This window comes from Notechis scutatus, chromosome 3 (genome assembly GCF_049901735.1).
Source record: "Notechis scutatus isolate UNSWTSFEM ecotype Mainland chromosome 3, rNotScu1.2, whole genome shotgun sequence".
Taxonomy (NCBI): Eukaryota; Metazoa; Chordata; class Lepidosauria; order Squamata; family Elapidae; genus Notechis; species Notechis scutatus.
Window position 1 is genome coordinate 50,281,699 of NC_142011.1, and position 21,680 is coordinate 50,303,378.

The following is a 21,680-nucleotide window of genomic DNA, read 5'->3' on the forward strand; positions in this document are numbered from 1 at the left end:
ACCCCCAAGCCCCTGTCCGGATCCCCCCTGTCTTCAGCTGCCTCTACGGGGCAGCTATATCCCCCAGATCCAAACGGATCGGGGGAACCTTGGCGGCGAACGCAGCAGGGATCGCGCAGTATCGCGAATCCCTGCCGCTGCCGAAATCTTGCAAACCGGAAGTCCAAAAATATTTTATCTTTATTGGTTAGTAATCCAGAAAAAATGATAAATCACCTAGACCCATGATAATGAACTTATGGCACGAGTGCCAAAGATGGCATGCAGAGCCATTTGTGCAGGCACATAAGTCCCAGCCAAACTTACATGCACTATGCATACGCGCACCTCCCAGCTGATTTTCAGCTCGTTTTTCAGCCTCCAAAGGCTGCAAAGGCTTCCCTCGAGTCCCCAGGTAGACGAAAACGGCCTCAAATGAGCTGAAAATCAGCTTGGAGGTGCGCACATGCTCAATGCCGGTAATGGGGCAGCAGGGTGGTTGTTGCATGCGCAGGGGAGCAGGCGCATTGCATTGTGGGTGCCGGCACATGCGCGCTATCGGACGCATGCGCTTTCGGCACACCACAACAAAAAGGTTCACCGTCACTGACCTAGACTCCTATCCTCTTACTCTGAATATCTCTTTCTCTTTATTTATTAGATTTTTATCCTGCCTTTATTATTTTGAAAATAATTCAAGGCAGTGAACATACATAATGCTTCTTCCTCCTCCTCTTTTCCCTACAATAGCAATCTTTGAGGTGTATTGGACTGAGAGACAGTGACTAGCCCAGAGTTACCTTGCCAACTTTTCTTTAGTTGTAAATTAGTTATATCCAAAAGTGATTATGAAATAAGATATGACTGAACTTTTTGTTCATATAATCTACATTATATTCTGTGCAAAATACTGTGTAGGTTATATATTTTGTGTCAAAATATTGTAGTACGTATTGATATAAGTTTTATTTAATCCCATAAAGCATATGATACTATCTTATATTTTTTGCCTCGGTGTATGTAAATGGTGCTGTCTTTCTCCTTTACTTTCTAATCTGCCTTTTGAACTTTTTGCTTGTGTCATGAGAAATTTTGAAAACATTAAAGAGATTAAAGAAGGAAAAGTTCAATATAACCTTCTGCTCTATGCACATAATATATTTTATTTTCTCTATGAGGCAAATTCATTAATTATCTAATTTCACAAATATGTTAAATTTGATATCTTGCTTGGTTACTTCATTATTTTTTCTTCCATTCAATCATGTTCAATTGTGGAGGCTACCTGAGCAAATTCCTGCAGTTTTCTTGGCAAGGCTTTTCAGAAATTGCTTGCCATTGCCTTTTTTCTAGACTGAAAGAAAGTGACTGGTCCAAGGCCACCCAGCTGGTTTTGTGCCTAAGGCAGGACTAAAACTCAGTTTCCTATTTTTTAGTTTAATTGCTACATCAAACTGTTTCTGGTTACTTCATAACTTGGAGCAAATCGGAGTTGATCGTGGCTTAGTAAACAATAAGCTGACCAAATTTATAGGTAGTACTAAACTATGTGGGTAGTAAAATTAGATGAAACATAATGCAAACAACAAATGTGGTACAGATTAAGTAGGTGTGAAGTGAGCAACACTGGAACATAGACACTTCATATCTGCAGTGATGGATTCTGAGTTGTGTATAAGTATACAAGAAATGAATTTTGTGTTCACAGTGAAAACTCAGCAAGGATGTCAACTCAGTGTGTGACAGCTATGAAAAAGAACAATTTTTGTGTTAGGATAATTAAGAAAAGGTTTGAAAAAAAATCTGCCAGCATTGCAATACCTTTATGCATATTAATTATTTATCCACCTTTGGAATGCTTTCTTTATTACTAATTAGATTTATAGGGCTGCCCATCTAAAAAAATGCAACTCTGGGCAGCATACAACAAAATAAAACAAACAATACAAAATAAACAATAACCCCTCCCAAAACCCAGCAACCACATAACATTAAAACATATTTAATCTACAATCTATAATACAAAGTATAAAAATGGCAACCAAGCATCATGATAAAACAATAAAAAGGGGACCCCACCCAACTGGCCACTAATATATGGGGAAATAGTTAAGTCTTAACAGCTTTTCTAAAGGGATTAGAGTTGAGGCCTGGCGTAGGAGAAGAATAGTTCCAGAGAATAGGGCAACCACAGAAAAAGCATGCTTGTTAGGTTCTATAAAATGACAAGCTTTAAATGAAGGAATCTGGAGTATATCCTCATGGTGGGAATGTGTGGGGAGGGAGAATGCAGTCCCTCAAGTAACCCAATCCTTTGCTTGTAGAGCTATAAAAGTGATAACCAGTACTTTAATCACACCCAGAAGCCTATTGGGAGCCAGTGCAGCTCGTGGACTAGTGGCATCATCACTCATAACTACCTGTATTACTACATTATTGATCAACTGGAGCTTCCAAATGGTGTTCAAGGGTAATCCTATCAAGATTACATTGCAGTGGTTCAATTGGTAGGTGTTTAAGGTATGATGACCATGAGCAGGCCTCTAGTCCAGGAACAGACATGTCAGGTGCCAAGAATCTAGTTATGCAAAGGCCTCCCTGGCCTCAATAGCTACTCATTCTTTAAGCAGGAGCTACAAGTCAAGAGAACCCCCAGGTTTCACACCAAGTCAGAACAGGGTAGTGCCATCCAATTCAGTACCAAAAATGGAAATGCTCCAGCTTCTTGATCTAGTGCACATAAAACCAATAACCCCTCAGTCTTGGTGAGGTTGAGTTGCATCCTATTCTTTCCCATCAAGACCCCAAAAGGAATATAACAAATCTGGAAAAAGTGCAGAAGACTGCAGTTATAAAGAAAAAGGTAGAATATTTAGTATTCTACTTTGGAAAAAGGCAAAGGAATAGATACATAAATATATAAAATTGTGTATGGCATGGAGAAAGTGAATAGAGAGACAATTTTCCCTTGGAAAACATTATAGGCTAAGGGAGTATAAATGGAATTTGATTGGAAGGAGACTTTTAACAAAAAGAAAGCATTTCTTCATACAGCATGTAATAAATTCGTAGAATTCATTACTATAAAACATGGTGATTACTACAGTTTGATGGCTTTAAAAGATGATTGGATAAATTCACGGTGGACAGGTCTGCTAATAACTGTGACATTGACATTTATGTGAATTTTGGAATAACCAGCTTGATTATTATGTTGTCAGCCATATAAGGTCCTGTTAAAGAATATTAAATTTATTCCCTTGATCTCAAATGAACTTAATAAATATACAGTGCATAATGCACATTAGGAATTTTATCCCTGGGAAAGAATGTTCTAAAGAATATTAAGTTACCGTAATTCTTCCAGACTGTCATTCCATATCACTAGGATTTCAGCCATTTTATACTCTGGAATTTGTTATTCCTGATATTAATATTATCAATATTTCTATTGCACAACATTTAAAACATTTAGTAAGTATTCAATTGCCTTATTGTTAAAGTAGTAGTTTAAAAGATTAGTCTTTGTGATATTAAAAATAATATGGCTACATATATAGATGGCATAACAGAAAAAATAAAGGATATTTCTGAAATTTATTTATTTATGAAAATCTTTTTGAGGTCTATATATTAATAATAATGTTATTCCTATTTGACTACCAGACCCTTTGGTTCTAGTGATTTCAGTTGCAAAGAATCAGCAAGAACAATTTGTTTTATGTTGGAACTTATGCTTCAAATTCCTAAATATGCAGAAATATAATTTAATAATATATTTTAATAAAGCATTACAATTGTAAATAGTATTCAGCATGATGTATATAATAACCATTATTAATAATAAAGCATGCTGAGGCATCATATTAGTAAATTCCACATGGATTTGAAGAGTAGTGCTAAATATGGCATTTTACCTGCTTTTACCTCAAAATTGATTTTTTACGAAATACAAGCTGTATGTAGAAGAAGCCTTGCAAAATTATTCAGAATTCCAGATTGCCACTCTATTCAGCCTATACCTTAATCAAGAGCACAGACTCTCATTGAATGTTCCTTGATTGGTGGCAAGTATAGGAACTGAGAGACAACCCAAGATATGTTTTCTTCAAACATTCAAAGCAAGTCTTTATCTAGAATGATTTGTTTTCAGTGTTTTTCTGAATGATTCGTAGTTAACTCACCACAATTGCCTTTGTATATTTTGCCATCTATAATTTGTTTTATAATAATGTTGAATCTGAACAAAAGTCACAACTACCCCCTGTTAACTTTGATTTAAAATCTAGATTTAATTTATAAAAAGCCTTATCAATCAATTTTGCATCCAGGCACAATTCTATTATGCTCTAGGAGAATAACAGACTTTTTTCATAGATTTCTATTTATGTGTACATATGTAAAGAGTAGGACAGCATGATGCTAGTTAGCCTGCATTTGACATTCATGCTATTTAAGCTCGGTATCTGCAAAATTGTAGATATGTTTATATTGCAGATAGAGAAGAGCACAAAAAATCAGGTGCATATCTAGCTATATAAAATAACTTGCAAATAGGTAGCAATTCTATTTACCCAATTTACCATTCTGTGGTTGAAAATCTTCTTTTGTTTTTATAGGAATCTACAGGCAGCCATTGGAGCATATTATGATTTTGAAAGTCCAAACATCAATGTGCCCTCCATGTCCTTTGTAGAAGATGTGACTATAGGAGAAGGAGAATCCATCCCTCCAGATACCCAGTTTACAAAAACGTGGAGAATACAAAACACAGGTGATTTCTGAAGGTCTCTTCTCTATGTTTGTGTTGATCTAGCTTTCTTATATTTTTTTCGAGAAATATAATGTTTAACTAATCAATACTTCTGGACACTTGTACCTGTGCCTAAGATCTTTTCTCAAAAGAAAGGATGAAAGGAAGGGGTTGGCTAAATAATTCCTGTTTAAGTTAGAGGAAGGTTTCGTCTTATACTTGCAGATTTATTTATGTTGTTATATTGTGTTGTCCTCTTCTCTGCTTTGATCTGTACACAGCAAAATACTGTGGACATAATATATTTAGATTTCAGCAAGGCATTCGACAAAGTAGACCACAACCTACTTCTTAGTAAGCTAGAAAAAAGTGGAATAGATAGCACCACCACTAGATGGACTCGCAACTGGCTGGCAAACCGTACTCAACGAGTAGTCCTTAATGGGTCTAAGTCTACATGGAGGGAAGTAAGCAGTGGGGTGCCACAAGGTTCTGTCTTAGGCCCAGTACTCTTCAATATCTTCATTAACTACTTAGATGAGGGAATAGAAGGGGAACTTACCAAATTTGCAGATGATACTAAGCTGGCAGGAATAGCTAACACCCAAGAAGATAGGCTCAAGATCCAGATGGATATTGACAGACTAGAACACTGGGCCATATCTAAGAAAATGAAATTCAATGTAGAGAAAAGTAAAGTCCTACACTTAGGCAAGAAAAACCAAAAGTACACATATAGACTGGGTGAAACCAGGCGCAATAGCAGTAACTGTGAGAGGGATCTTGGAGTCTTAGTGGACAACCAGCTAAATATGAGCCAGCAGTGTGCAGCAGCAGCCAAAAAAGCTAATGCAACCCTAAGTTGTATTAACAGAGGGATACAGTCAAGATCAAGGGAAGTACTAATACCACTCTATAAAGCCTTAGTAAGACCACACCTAGAGTACTGCATCCAATTTCATTCACCACATTATAAAAAAGACGTTGAGACTCTAGAAAAAGTACAGAGAAGAGCAACCAGGATGATTAGGGAATTGGAGGCTAAAACATACAACGAACAGTTGCAGGAACTGGGCTTGGCTAGTCTAGTAAAGAGAAGGACCAGGGGAGACATGATAGCAGTCTTCCAATATTTGAGGGACTGCCACATGGAGGAAGGGGTCAAGCTATTTTCTAAAGCTCCTGTAGGCCAGATAAGATGTATGGAAACTGAACAAGGAGAGATTTAACCTGGAAATAAGGAGAAACTTTCTGACAGTGAGAACAATCAACCAATGGAACAGCTTGCCCTCGGAAGTTGTGGGAGCACCATCACTTGAGACCTTCAAGAAGAGATTGGACTACCATTTGTCAGAAATGGTGTAGGGTCTCCCATTTGGGCGGGGGGTTGGACTAGATGACCTACAAGGTCCCTTCCAACTCTGATTATCTGTTATCTGTTAACTATGTTATGTTCCTGTGGTTTTCTTGGGAAGTATTGGAAAAGGTTTGCCATTGCTTCCTTTCTAGGGCTGAAAGAGAAGCTGGCCCAAGATTAATTAGATGGTTTTCTGCCTAAGGTATTACTAGAACTCACATTCTCCCAGTTTTTAGCTTCAGGTCTTAGGACTACACTAAATTGGCTCTCAATATTTGCAGATAGATAGATATAAATAGACCTCATATTGTTGAAATAACAAGCTTTGATTTATTGGGCTCTCTTTATCTTGGCTGGGAAGTTTGATGCAGCACAGATCACATTTTTAGTCATGTTTCTGCAGAAATATTAATTCAAATAGCACACAAACTTCAAACTGCACACTTAAATGTATACATAAATTTAACATTCACCATATTTACATAGGAAAGGGATAAATTCTTGTGGAATAAGTGACATCACATGATTATATAAGTTACATCATTGGTATAGTGATGTCATGGTTTCGAATAATGCCTATGTTGAAGATCTTTAGGATTTCTTTCATTCTTGAGTTTGTATGTGTAGAAGATGGATGTAGAAGATTATCTGTTTTTTCTTATCATTATTCTAATAGTCTTAAATGTATAATGATCTTCCATTAGGGTAATTATGATATTGAATGGAGAATTCATTTTATTCTCCTCAGATAGCTTAGACCAGGGGCATCAAACTCGGGGTGTCAAATCCAGCACGTGGAGTGCTTAGATCTGGCCTGTGGGGCCGCCCTGGAAACAGTGAAAGACCGGCCTGCAGTGCCTCTGCCAGCGAAAATTCAGCTCGGGAGTACCATGCGTGGCCCTCCTGGGCTCCGTTTTTGGCTGTGATGGCCTCCTGCAGCCCTCTGCCAGCGAAAACTGAGCTCGGGGATCTCCGTTTTCGCTGGCGGAGGGCGGCAGGAGGCTGTTGCAGCTGAAAACGTAGCCTTGACAAATGACGTTGAGCTGTCAACGGCCCCCAGTCCCCTGAGGTCAAACACAACCCTGATGCGGCCCTCAGTGACATCGAGTTTGACACCCCTGGCTTAGGCTGACTACTTCCAATCTGAGGAACCCTTTCAAAATGGTAAATGTTGCTCCCTCACTGTTACTTTGACTTCCTGACACTTAGTTTCTCTTTGTAGTCATGATTTCGTAATGCAGTAGGAAACTATTGTTGTTAGTCGGGAAGTTGTGTCCAACCCATCGCGATCCCATGGACAACATTCCTCCTGTCCTCTACCACCTCGCAGAATCCATTTAAGCTCATGCCAACTGCTTCAGTGACTCCATCCAGCCACCTCATTCTCTGTCGTCCCCTTCTTCTTTTGCCCTCAATCATTCCTAACATTAGGCTCTTCTCCAGTGAGTTCTTTCTTCTCATTAGGTGGCCAAAGTATTTAGTTTCATCTTCAGGATCTGGCCTTCTAAAGAGCAGTCAGGGTTGATCTCCTCTAGAACTGACCGATTTGATTGCCCGATAGAGAATTTCAAACATATGCCATTATGTTGCTACCTGTGTTTTGAATATTGACACATTCTAATGTTAATGTCTACTTTGGGCCTTTCATTCCCTTGATATTTGTATTTTTTTCAATTACAAAAATATTTGGTTCAGAATTCTTTTCCCTTCTTAAATTAAGTACGGTACAGTTAATACTTTTGGATTGTATTTTCCCGCTTTTTTTTTTTACTTTATAATGGAGAAAACTCTGAAAAAAGTCACAAATATTAAGCTGGAATAGCATACACAACATATAAAAAAATCCCCGGAGTTAATAGTATGATGAAACTTCAGAAGAGGTTAAATGAGATGAGATGTACTAGCCTTTAGGGATATGATTATCTCAGAAAAATTAGATCTGATGCAAGAGAAATAACTGTGCTGACAAATATTGCAGTGACGGGATATACTTGAACTGCTGAATCTATGTATCTATGAGCTTATTATATACATGAATGTAGAAGACAATTGTATTACAAAACATATCCAACTTTAAATAAAGTATGTTGTTATCCTTAAATAATATACAATATTAACTTTATAGTAGCTGTTCTAAAGTGACAGTCATAAGTTGAGGCACCCTCATGACTAGACCTGATTTTATAACTATTTTAATCATGATTGTTAAATGAATCACATAATCACAAATGCGAACACTTCTCCCAGATAGGTGGTTTTGCTGGAAACAAGCAAAACCTGCTAGAAATTAGCAAAAAAAATATTGCAGATTGGGATCATGTGACGCTGCAACCAGTTGTAAATGTGACCAGTTGCCAAGTGTCCAAAATGCAGTCATGTGATGGGGGAGGGGAGAGAAAGTGCGACATTTTGCAACAACTAGAAGTGCTTAACTATCTGAGGCCATCAAAACTCCAAACTATTGTTAAATGACTGGTCTATGGTAAAGGACTATGTGTTTCTCCAAACTATGTAAGTTTTGTTCCTTTGATATTTAATAAATAAAAATGGCTTATAGGAAAGCAGACTCTGGAAAACCTAGGGAGGTAGTGGGTTTCTCTTCATTAAATATGTTCAAGAGAAAGTTGGACTGCCATCTGATAGATGGATTCTTTAAACTGAATTCCTGCACTGAGCAAGAGATGGGTTGAATGGGCCAAACAAACCCTTCTATAACTATTGAAGATGTGCAAATTATTCAGGCAGTATTGAATGCTTCATGCACAGATCGAAGCACATATACTTCATGATAGTAATAGATGGATAACTTATTTTGCAGGATTTTACTTAATATACATATTAAGTAAAAAACATCACATTGTTTTCCTTACCAGAAATTTCTATAACTCAGAATAAGCCCTTATTTTTGTGTCTAAATTATATCACCAAAAATAAGTTACTTTGTAGACTTCAGTTCAGCATTCAATACCATTCATTCCAGACACTCTTCTAAGTAAATTAAACCAACTAGCGGTACCTGAACACACTTGTAAGTAGATCATAAGCTTCCTAACAGACAGGAAGCAGCAGGTAAAGCTAGGCAGAATCACATCTGATACCTGTACAATCAGCACAGGGCCCCCCCAAGGCTGTGTGCTTTCTCCACTTCTCCCTATATATCAATGACTGCATCTCAAATGATCCATCTGTTAAAATACTGAAGTTTGCTGATGACACAACAGTGATTGGTCTCATTCGAGACAACGACGAATCCGCATACAGACAGGAGGTTATACAACCTGCCTCGTGGTGTAACCGGAACAATCTAGAACTGAACACACTCAAAACTGTAGAAATGGTGGTAGACTTTAGAAGAAACCCTCCCATACTACCACCTCTTACAATACTAGACAACACCGTAAAGACAGTAACAGCAGAGACCTTCAAATTTCTAGGTTCTACTATATCACATGACCTAAAATGGACACCTAACATCAAAAACTTCATCAAAAAGCACAACAAAGAATGGTCTTTCTGCACCAACTCAGGAAGCTCAAACTGCCCAAGGAGCTGCTGATCCACTTCTGCAGAGGAATGATTGAGTCTGTCATCTGCACCTCTATAATTGTCTGGTTTGGTTCTGCAACCCAACAGGACAGACACAGACTTCAGAGAGTAATTAGGACTGCAGAAAAAACAATTACTACCCACCTGCCTTCAATTGAGGACCTATATACTGCACAAGTCAAAAAGAGGGCTGTGAAAATATTTACAGACCCCTCACACCCCGGACATAAACTGTTTCAACTCCTTCTCTCAAAACGACGTTATAGAGCATTGCACACCAGAACAACTAGGCACAAGAACAGTTTTTCCCCGAAAGCCATCACTCTGCTAAACAAATAATTCCCTCAACCCTGTTCAACTATTACAAAGTCTGCACTACTATTACTGTTAAATCTTCTCATCACTCCTTATCACCCATCCCCTCCCACTTGTGACTGTATGACTGTAACTTTGCCACTTGTATACTTACGATTTATATTGATTGTTTCCTAGTATGATTGATTGCTTATTGTACCCTATGACTATCATAGTCGTACCTTATGATTCTCGACTCCTGACGAATGTATCTTTTCTTTTATGTATACTGAGAATATTTACACCAAGACAAATTCCTTGACTTGGCCGATAAAGTTATTCTATTCTATTCTATTCTATTCTATTCTATTCTATTCTATTCTATTCTATTCTATTCTATTCTATTCTATTCTAATATATATTTTCCACTAACCGAAGCAAGTTAATATCTTGATTATCGAGGATTCCTGTATGGTATCTGTCTTTTTTGTATTTTTAAATCTACCCCATTTGTTTTGTATTATCAATAAGTTGAAGACCATTGGTATTGCATATGTTATTGAAATACATGTATTAAGGATATTTTTACAACTTTATCAAACTATTCTTAATTTTAGTTTAAGTATTTATTTTTAAGGTGATGAGGTCAGATGGATATCATTGCAAGTTCAGTGGATGCTACTGCTGTATTCTTTATTTGTGAACTTGATAAATGATATTGAATAACCAGAATATTGACCCTAAGGTTTTGCAAAGCTTTTAGTTTATATATAATAAAAGTTAATACTTTTAGTTAACTGATTAAACATAATTAATTTTAGTTATACACTTTTCATGTCAAAGAAGTCTTGTGTCTTGTATCAGCAGGATTCTTTCCTTTTCAATATATTGGTATGTTTTTATTCAGTTTATAAGAATGGGGTTTATAAGAATAAGTCTTGTGTCAGACAGAGGTGGAATTTCCATCCTGAACAATGGAACTTTGCAAAATGATCTGTCTTTTATCTGGCAGTTATTAATCTTTCCTTGATTATATAATGAAATGATGTACATGTAATGGGAAAAGTATAATCAGATGCTTATGCTTGTATTTTTTTCATGATTGTAATGAATGACAAATGGTTTAATGCTACATTTGCTAAACATAGGGACAGAAGCATGGCCACCAGGAGTTTGTCTCAAATATGTTGGGGGAGATCAGTTTGGCCATGTGAACATGGTAATGGTCCAATCGTTGGAACCCCAGGAGATTACAGATGTCAGCGTTCAGATGTGCAGTCCCAGTACTGCAGGAATGTATCAAGGACAGTGGCGGATGTGCACTGCTACAGGACTTTATTATGGAGGTAAGTACTACTTTCTCATTTATCATTTTTATTAGCAGAGTTTGAAGAAGTATTAGTGCTGCTAAGACTTCTGGTTCATGTCGAACTAATATTTTCTATTAGCTACAGTCATACTTAGTAAGAGATTGACACGTCAGAGTTAACATCCTTTTTTAAACATATTGTATCCTACTAAAATGGTCTACTTTTACTGTGAAAATACAGGTAGACCTACAACCACAATTGGGATGGTGAGTGAAGCAATCATTAAGCAAAACACCCACATACTGACTTCTCAACAACTGCAACCCCATCATTCCCAGTGTGGTCATTAAGTAACTGCATGAGATATTAAGTGAATGGCGCAAAAGAACTGCCTCCTGAAGGAGGGCAGGCAACTCTCCTTCACATGCAGAAGGTACAGGAACAGCTCAGATGGTTTTATAATACGTTTTAATTGTATATTGTACATGGCCCAGTGTCACCCTGCATAAGATGGGTGGCCATATACATTTGATAAATAGAACCTATTAAAATGAATGAAGAAAGCAGACTGAAGGGAGCAACAATTTAAGTGGAATTGTTTACAGAATTACATTCTACACTGTTTTGTTGCAAAAGCGAAATTACTCTGCTTATAATGCTGTTTTGCCATAGCCACTTCAAAGATAATCCACTGATTCTTTTTCGGCAATTGCTTTTCCAAGAACAGGAAAAGTATATGATTTTTACAATAAAAATGATTTTTCCTCGATAGAAATGCTGTTGTTTTGGAGAAAACTTTATTAAGTCATTGTTTCCTTTAAAAAAAATCTATTGAACAATTATTTGATGTAACCCCTAAAATTAACATATTTCAACACCCGGTCTTCCTTATTTGATTTATATCCTGCCCATTGTACATACCCTTGTCTTCCTATTTTTTGCCATTATTTTATACCAGTCTGTGAGATAGGATGGCTTGAAAGTGCTTGCTTGACCCAAACCTACCACTTCCTTTGTTAAAAATGGACTAGAGCTTTCCTTAGTTGCAGTACATCTTAACCATTACAATATATTAGCTCCCTTTATGTACATATAAATTTGCAGAACAATCATTTTAGTATTTGTTGAGTCCTAGATAACTTTGTAATAATCACTCATCCTGTGCTAATATGAATACGCCTAATAGAGTTTCTGAAAATTGTAAGGAAAGAAATAAAAAAAGGATGTTTAGTTTTTTGACTATATTCAGATCTGCTTTGGAGTCTTAATTAACTTTTTGTGGATGTTGAAGGGCTCAGTAAGAGTGATTTGATCCATATGGCATCTCTCTTAATATTTCATCATCTTTTAGACCAAAAGGTGCTTTTTCAAGAGGCAACTGGACTTTCTGGTATTTCTTTGAAGAAAGCAACCCATTTTGCTTCTCATCTAAGAAGCTTCTTCAGCTCTGACTGGATGGTGGGGAATGGAAGGATTTATACTCCTTGCAGATAGCTGGTCATTTGCATTCTTTTAGCAAGTAATTATGGTCATCTGGAGGTTTATCTGTGTGGTGCAAATGGGTGTGCAGCCTTCTTGGAGCTCTTGAAAGGACTATGTTGAAGACTGGAGATAGATGATGCCATATCCCTCCCCTTCTGTTGAAAGAGGGCTGTTCTATTTTGACATAGCTGGCCTCTTTGATTGACCCTTCTTTCAAACCAGCAGTCCTCTCTGTCCAAAATGTGAACTTTGCTTAAATGCAGATGGGTTTGTTTTCCTATGTTCTCCTAACATCTTCAAAGAAAAACCAGAAAGTCCAGTTGGTTCTTGAAAAAGCACCTTTGGGATAACCATGGCATGGATGACTGAGAATCTCCATAGACATCATTTTTTAGAGTATTTTTTTTTCTGTTCATTTGTTTCTTGGAGACTATCTAGACATGTCTGCAATTTTTGACAAGGTTTTTGGAAACTTTGGTAAGGTTTTTGGAAACTCTTTCCTAAGGCTGAGAGAAAATGACTAGTCCAAGATCACACAACTGGTTTTATGTCTAAAATGGGACTAGAACTCATAATCTCCCTCTTTTTAGCCTGATGCCTTAACCAGTTCATCAAACTGGCTGTCAGAGTAATAAAGAGTATTTTTCCCCTGCAAAAATATATTCAGATTAATAATATGACAACGTTCAATTTTTGTTTACTGTTATTAACAATTAACATTTTACTAAATTGACTTTTCTTTGGAAAATTATTAATGTACATAGTGCTGGCTGACCTTTGGAGGAAAAATATGGAAAACTCAGGTAGAAGGAAATGAATATATTTTGAAAACTATTGAGTAAAAGCACTTTACATTGTTGTATTCTTTTGCAGGTGTGATTCATAAAACTGACTTATTTTATTTGTATTGCTTAGTGGTATAAAATTAATATTTGCTCCCAGATTTTGCTGTTCCAAATGAAATACGAGAACAACATTATTAATAGATTTTACACTATGTGTGTCATATTAGGAAGGTACTTGAGTAAATATTACACTTACCAGAAGATGTCAGTATATAACTTTCAACTCTCAGAATGGTTTTTTTTTTTTTTTGGTATCTTTTGTAATGGCTTCAGCATGTAGGAAATTGAGTCCTGATTGGTTTTGGTGAGGGAGATTGTACTTGCTCTTTTTTATTGCATATACTTAGTTCATAAGCAGCATGCTAACTTGAAAATCAATGTGGTAAAGTGATACATAAGGTATAACATGTACTTATCCAAGATCTTTTTTCATAGATATCATCTGGGTGATCCTTAGTGTGGAAGTTGGAGGACTTTTAGGAGTAACGCAGCAGCTATCATCTTTTGAAACAGAGTTCAACACGCAACCACATCGTAAGGTAGAAGGAAACTTTAATCCGTTCGCCTCTCCACAGAAGAACAGGCAACCAGATGAAAACAACTTAAAAGACCCTGGGGGTTCCGAGCTAGACACAATCAGCAAAAACACGTGGGGGCCTGCTCCTGACCAAATTGAACAAGATCAGACTGAACTGTCACAAAACTCTGTAAATCTCTCCCCCAGCAGTCACTCAAACAACTTATCAGTAGTGACATACAGTAAGGTAGGTGCCCTGGGGATACAAGAGATGGGAAGGCAATGAGTCAATGCCCTGTACTATGTCGGTCCTTCCTTCAGACAGTAGCTTCTCCTTGTTACCTCCGGTTGTAATGGTGTACTGTTGTACTGAATCCTACTGTTTATCTTGCAAGGTCTTCTGAATTAAAAACAGGTTTAAACACGACTGTGATGAAAAGCTTTAAACTTAAAAAAATGGATAATGCATGCTGGTTTTGACAGTGCGAAAACAAGAAAACTAATTTTTTTAAGGCTATGCTTAAAATTAAAGTTCTGTGAAATAATAAAACAAAGTTATGCAATTAGATTTGGAAAATAAGTGATAAACAGATGCTTAATACTTTTATGACAAGAACAACATTATCTTTGATTTTTATTGAACTTTAATTTGTTATTTTAAATGTTTTAGTTCCCCCTTTGATAACGGTAACACACACATACAAACACACACCTAACTATATTGCCATGTAGAAAGTTATAGAATTAATTGTTCAGCCCAGTGTAATATAGACAACTTGCATGTACTGAATCTATCATAGTTTAATATGCTGTATACAGCTTGTGTTTAAACTGAATCAAAACTTGGATAATTTACAGTCTTAGTGCTACATACAGTATTTTTTATTTCATACTCATTGATAGCTTACAATGTTAAAAGAGAAGAAACTATGTCAGAAAAGATCTTGATGACATAGTGATGAAAGGAGGGAGGATGTGTAGGGTGGTTTATTTTATTTTTCTTCAACTCCACCTACCTCACCAAGTAACATCTGATCCCTAGAGGAATGAAGGCTTTGACACCTCCCCACCCCCTCCTCTCCCAGCGTGACTCATCTCTGACAGAAATGGGCTTAAACCTAAGCCTATTCAATATGCATTTTATGTTATTCTTGGCAGGGGGATAAATGTCTGTTGGATTAAGTTTGAAAATAGGATGAGTAAAATGGTTGGCTTGCTTAAGAAAGAGGAAAAGAATTTAAAGATATATTGGAGTGGTCACATGATGCGGAAAATGTATTTTGGAATTATGACAAGAACAACATCATTGTGCATTGAACCAGTGTATCAAAGAATGAACAAGAGGAGAAGCAAAAACTTTAGGACTTCGTGTTAGACAGATTTGGTGTGAGGAAAATATAAATTTCAGTGAAAACTTCCTAAGAAACTTGAGAACAGTTGAATTTACTTTTAAAGAAAAAGTTGCTTGATTGAGGGTTAAATAAAACGTCATGCTATTATTTGTGATTTATTTTAATTTCCTTTTTTGTCAAATGACTTACAGATTTTTCAAACACTGGTGTCTGGCTATCTACCATCTTAATTTTCTTAATTTTGCCTTTGGGTCTTGTATGTTCCCAAATGAACCTCTAAAGGTACAGCTCCAGGTGATAGAATTAGTTTACTAAGGTGTGTAAACAGAGTAGGATGAGAACATTTGGAGATGATCCTAGAATATAGTTGCTTCAAGATGAAAATAATTCAGTTAAATATATTGATAAATAAGTGAATAAATCAAGGATGTAAATTGTATATTTTAGAGTGGAAACCCAACTGTTGTAGGATATTCCAGATTCTTAAAGCTAAAAATACAGGTAGTCCTTGTCTTATGACCACAATTGTGTCCAAAATTTCTGTTGTTAATCGAGACATATTTTAAATGAGCTTTGCCCATTTTCCGACCTTTCTTGCCACGGTTGTTAAGTGAATCACTGCAGTTAAGTTTGTAATAAGTTATTAAGTGACTTTCCCATTGACTTTGCTTATCAGAAGGTCTCAAAACGTGGTCATATGACTCTGGGACACTGCAACCATCATAAATATGAACCAGTTGACAAGCATTTGAATTTATCACATGACCATGGGGATGCTGCAACAGTCATAAGTGTGAAAAATGGTCATAAGTCACTTTTTCAGTGCCATTGTAACTTTGAACGGTCACTAAATAAACTATTGTAAGTTGAGGACTACCTGTACTTCAAATTAAATATGATAATATGAGTTAAAAGACTTCAAGGCTCATTGACTTGTGTTACTGTATCCTGAGCATATACTTCATATATGTCCTAGTTTTGGAGTGAAATCAACAGTAAGGTAGTGTGCAAGAATATTCTTTTGATTAGAGATTCTAATTTGCATAGAACATAGCAGGATCGTGCATGTGATTATATACAAGATTTGCCCCAAATTTTCCAGAACTTCCTGATATTATCCTTCCTGTTTGCAGGAGATACTGACACAACTAAAGCTGATATCCTAGTTTATATATTCTCTATATTAACTGTAAAGCATTATGCGAAGGCCTTGACTGACTAAGTTATGATGCACAGCAGAAATATCTTGGGACCATCATATAGAAGACTACAATTTGTAAAACGAATAAAAGGCCAGCATGAATTTTAAAAGAACATGGATTCATAAAGAAAGGCTGTAAGTTAAGAGAAAGGAGATGAAAGTAACACATCTAACTGAAGGTAGTATACTTATGGGCAGAGGAATTGATGAATACATACACAGAAGTGAAGATAAAAATTTAACTTTGAATTATGAATAAAATGTATATCAGAAAATATGAATTGTGTCCTCTATGTTGTATGTATGAAAGTCAGAATCTAGTTTGGTTTCAATGAATGGCAATAAAACAGAGATAAATTTTGGGAAGAATTGTATAACATTCTAAATTAAAATAATCTAGTATTTATTTGTTACATGTCATAACTGGATGAGTGGGAACAAGATGAGACAGTACATACAGTGTTTGTGCCATTCATACCTAACAATGATTGAGAAGGATAATTGGTGGTTATGACCAATAACGTCCAATAGATAAGTATACATTTAAAAGCATTTAATTGTAATAAAAGGTTGAATGATGACAAGGAAGATAAAACATTTTGAGTGTTGGGTAGACCATTTTATAATAGTGTCAAGAGGGGCTTTTGGAAAAAAATGACACGAAGAAACGTAAAAAAAACCACCAAAAAACAAAAGTGGAAATAGGATTAGTGCCATATGAAAAGTATTAAAAGCTAGATGAACCTACCGGCAAAATGAATGAAAAAGAGTATGTAATGAAAGGGAACACGTCAACAGATTGGAACAGAATTAAAAGAATTATGGTTCATATTGCCATAGAACTATGTGGAGTTTGTTAATGGAAAATATGACAAGGATTCCTTGGTTAAACAGACTGTAATGGTGAGCAAAATCTAATAGAAAACATTACAAAAAATAAAGATGACATAAAGATATAAATAATATTTCAAGACAAAAAAAATGATGACAAATGATTGAGAGGCAGAATAATTTTGATGCAAGTAAAAGAGGGCTTTTGAAGAGAGCTAAACAAATCCTTCAGCAGACTTACTGGAATAAAAAATGAAAGTGATAATAATTTGAGATGAAACAGGCGAGGGAATGCTGAAGAAAGTATTTTAGAGATCTATCTGAAAACAAAGAGTCAAAATGAAATGAATGCAATAAACTAGCTGTAGAAAAAAGAAAATGAAATTATAAATAGGCAAGGTTCAAAATGGTACAGTTGCAGTTATAGATGATGTAACGAGAAATGTTCAGTGGCATTGATTGATTGTGGAAGGTCTGATTTATTTAAAGTGTGCATGAAGATAGGATTGGAGCTTAATTATTGGAAAATGCTGATATTGTTACCCCATGTTGAAGGAAAGTGTGCCAAATTATTTGTTGAGTGTGCCTCAAAAATGTTTGGCAGAACTCTAATTGTAATCTTCTATACATTTTCAGTAAACAAAATGTAGGAAGTATTGCTTGGCCTTATATCAGCCAGGGACTGATTATAGTGAAAATGCTTCTAAAGTGAATGGGTTGAATTATGGAATACATAGCATGAGTTTATAAAGTTGAAAATTGGTTGCTGAAAGCATTTAGTATGGTATATGATAGAAGTCAAGCAATAAATAAATGAATATATGAAATAGTTAACAATTAATAATTGTTCTAATCAATTGTCTCATAATACTGGAAGAAAAAGTCCACCAATACACAAACTAAACACTGGAGCCAATTCCACATGATGATATATTCTTGATTTAGATTAAGGAACATAAAATATATTTAAAAAAATCATTGTGAGAAAGTATTTTAAAAAGTAAATCCTACAATAAATGTGCATTTTGACTAAGATGTGGCAAATAGAAGCTTTGATTTTTTTGGTCATATGAATTGCTGGAGGATAGATTATCATGAGCATACTTATTAGCTTATGCTAAATATAATTTTAATAATCAAAAAGGCAAGATAAATTTTTTATAAATGTTAATACCAAGTTTGCATTTCTAATATACTTATATCTTGGTAAAGAATAGGTAACTTTCTTTGCAAACCTAACTGAAAACAAAGTGAAGATGATAGGGGCAAAAATGGTTTGCATGTATAATGTATAAAGTGTCCCTTGAATCGAACTCAATTCCTGGTGACTCTTCAGATATATCCACCCTGTTTTCTTAACCATAGTATAGAAGTAGCTTAAGATTTCCTTCTGGAATGATTTTCAACTTTCTGGTCTTGTTTATAGACCTGGGATTTTCTTGTGATCTACCAAAATACTAACCAAGAACCTCTCTACTTACATTTTTCATAGAAATGGACAAGGTCAGTTAGGTCAGTGATCCCCAACCTTTTTTACGCCGCGGCCCGGTACCGGCATCAGCTGGGCGCCGCCATCTTTTTTTGATGAAAACGTGCTTCCGGTGAGCTTTCTACCCGGAAAAGCTCACCGGAAGCACTTTTTCATCAAAAAAAGATGGCGGCGCCCAGCAAGCCAGCGGCCCGGTAGGACTTGTTCCGTGGACCGGTACCGGTCCGCGGACCGGTGGTTGGGGACCCCTGAGTTAGGTGATGCTACCTGCTGTGATCAAATTTACTTTTTTGTTCTTGCATGCATGTGAGCCTTCAAATCAGCCTCGATTCCTGGGGACTGCCTGGACTAATCCCTGCAGTTTTCTTGCAAGATTTTTAGAAACGGTTTGCGGTTGCCTTCTTCCTAACCTAAGGCTGAAAGAGAGTGAATTACCCAAAGTTATCCAGCTGGCTTTATGCCTAAGAATTCATGGTTTCCCAGTTTTTAGCTAGGTGCCTTAACCACAAAACCAAACTGTTTCTCATGTATATATGATGGATGGACAGCTCCGTTCTAATTCACTGAATCATATGGGGCATTTGTCTACTCTGTGGTTCAAGTGTTTGAGGAAAAAAACGAGCCTTTTAATATTAAAATGTGATAATAGAAATAGTATTATTTAAATTTTTTTAACACAGGTGCTTTATTAGTTTGCAATTTTTTTCTCAGCAGCAACATCAACTTTTTTTAAGTCTACTAGTTTGCTCATAAATTATAAATTCAGTCAGTTGTATAATTAAGCCAATTATGTCAGTTACAGTCTTTTCAGTTAATTAAATCTTGGATAACATTACTAAAAGAAATGTTCATTCAAAGAACATTGCATTCACATTGCAATGATTTTGAGCGTCAAATTAAATGTTTTCCTATATGAATGGAAGATCTTAAGATTATCCTCAAGCCTCTGGGAGGGTGAAACCGGCCTTCCTGGGCTCCGGAGGCTCTCTGGAAGCTGGAAACGGGCCCATTTCCGGCCTTCCCGAACTTCCGGAAGGCCTGTTTTTCGCCCTCCCGAGCCTCTGGGCGCGCTCTGCACTTACCTGCATCCAAAACAGGTTGCGTGGGGACTCCTGGGAGGAGTGGGGAAGGGTGGGTGGGGCCAGCCATGGGATTTGTGGGTTTTCTGAACTGCACAGAATCTTATCTAGGGGCTCTCCCAAACCCCTGCAAACCCCCAGCAGCCCACCTCTATATATACACACACACATACACACACACACAGATTCTATTTTATTATATAGTAAAGTAACATCTTTGTGGTAAACCATTTTTGTGAAACAGTTGGGCTAATGCAGGAGTAGAGGCACTAGCAATTCTCTTTTTAAAAAAACAACATATACACAAAACACTAGGCCTTCCCCATGTTTGTAGGATCTGGTTTGCCTCATCATTTTCTTTTTTTTTAAAGGAGCTTGTTACAGAGAGTCCTTGATTAAAAACTGGCCATTTGGTGGCCATTCAAAGATGCCAGCCCCCAGGAGCTACTTATGATCCCTATTTCAAACCCCAGTCACTCGCTCTTAAGACAAGCTACGGGAATGCTACAGTGCCCCCACCTTTCTCTCTCCAATCTATCCTGCCAGGTCCCCACAGGCCTTGGGCCTGCTCCCTTTCCCCATCACCCATCGCACACTGACCTTTTGGTGATGTCCAGACCTCATGTTGGGGAAGGAGAGCATGCCGCTCATCCCTGGGCTGTGTGGCTATCTCTCAGAAGTGGCTGTTATTTTCAGCATGCCCACAATTTCTTGTGGTTGCACTGAAATGACATCTGCTACTGGGAGGCTGCCACATGGCCCAGGGATGAATGATGTCTTTTGCTTCCATAATGTGGTCTGCATAGTGTGGGAGAAGGCTCGGGAGCTCTGGAATCTTCAAAAAATAAATGTGCAATGGGTGACAGGATGGGGAGGAGACCCAAGCCCTGCATGAGGCGGGGGAAGGCTTCTGGGGAGCTAGTGTGGGGAATGCTTGCAGGGACCTGCAGTATGCAGGGGGGAAAACCTGTAGAGACCTGATAGGGAGAAAGCAGGCCCAAGGACTATGGGGTGGGAAGAGAAGCAAGCACAGGGGAGCGTGGGAGGTCTCCCAGAGCCTCAACCACCCTGAGGCACCTTGTGCTCCACTTAACGACCCACACATTTGTTTTACAACTCCATCAGGGTGAGCAGAAGTTGTGGGTCATTAGGTGAGACATTCTCATTTAACAGCCATCACCACTTAAAACCGTAATGGGCAGGCACCCATTTTCATAAGTTAAGAACTTACATATTTAGCTAATGTTACACTTCTGAATGCACTCATCCCCAAAATGAAAACAGAAATTATTATAATTCAAGTTCCTTCTGAATAAGCTATCTCTTATTTTATGGAAAATGTTCGTTCTGTTTATAAATATATTTTTAAAGTATCATGCCAAGCAAATGAAGCCAATTACAATAAACATAATTGTATGGAGCTGTGAATAGGGATGGACGACTAGAGAATTATATTAGGCTATACGGAGTAGCCCATTGCTTTTAATACTTGTGTCACTGAGAGAGGAAGTAATATATCAACACTCCTGGTGGGTACTCCATTTATATCCAGTCTCATATTGTTTCTGAGGAAGTAAAAGTTGAGAAATATGAAAAAGATGCTAATACAAAGAGTACAGAGCATCTGAAAACCAAATTTTTCCAG

The 21,680-nt window shown here is 36.9% G+C and overlaps 1 protein-coding gene across 1 annotated transcript in view; it reads left to right on the forward strand.

Annotated features, from left to right (window-relative positions):
• The first annotated feature begins 452 nt into the window (after positions 1-452).
• ILRUN (inflammation and lipid regulator with UBA-like and NBR1-like domains) overlaps positions 453-21,680 on the forward strand; it is a 30,428-nt gene continuing 9,200 nt past the window's right edge. The window contains exons 1-5 of the mRNA XM_087959055.1: positions 453-458; positions 2,304-2,449; positions 4,599-4,753; positions 11,078-11,275; positions 14,002-14,330. Of these exons, the coding sequence (XP_087815181.1) occupies positions 453-458; positions 2,304-2,449; positions 4,599-4,753; positions 11,078-11,275; positions 14,002-14,330 (834 nt within the window). The remainder of the gene's footprint in view (positions 459-2,303; positions 2,450-4,598; positions 4,754-11,077; positions 11,276-14,001; positions 14,331-21,680) is intronic.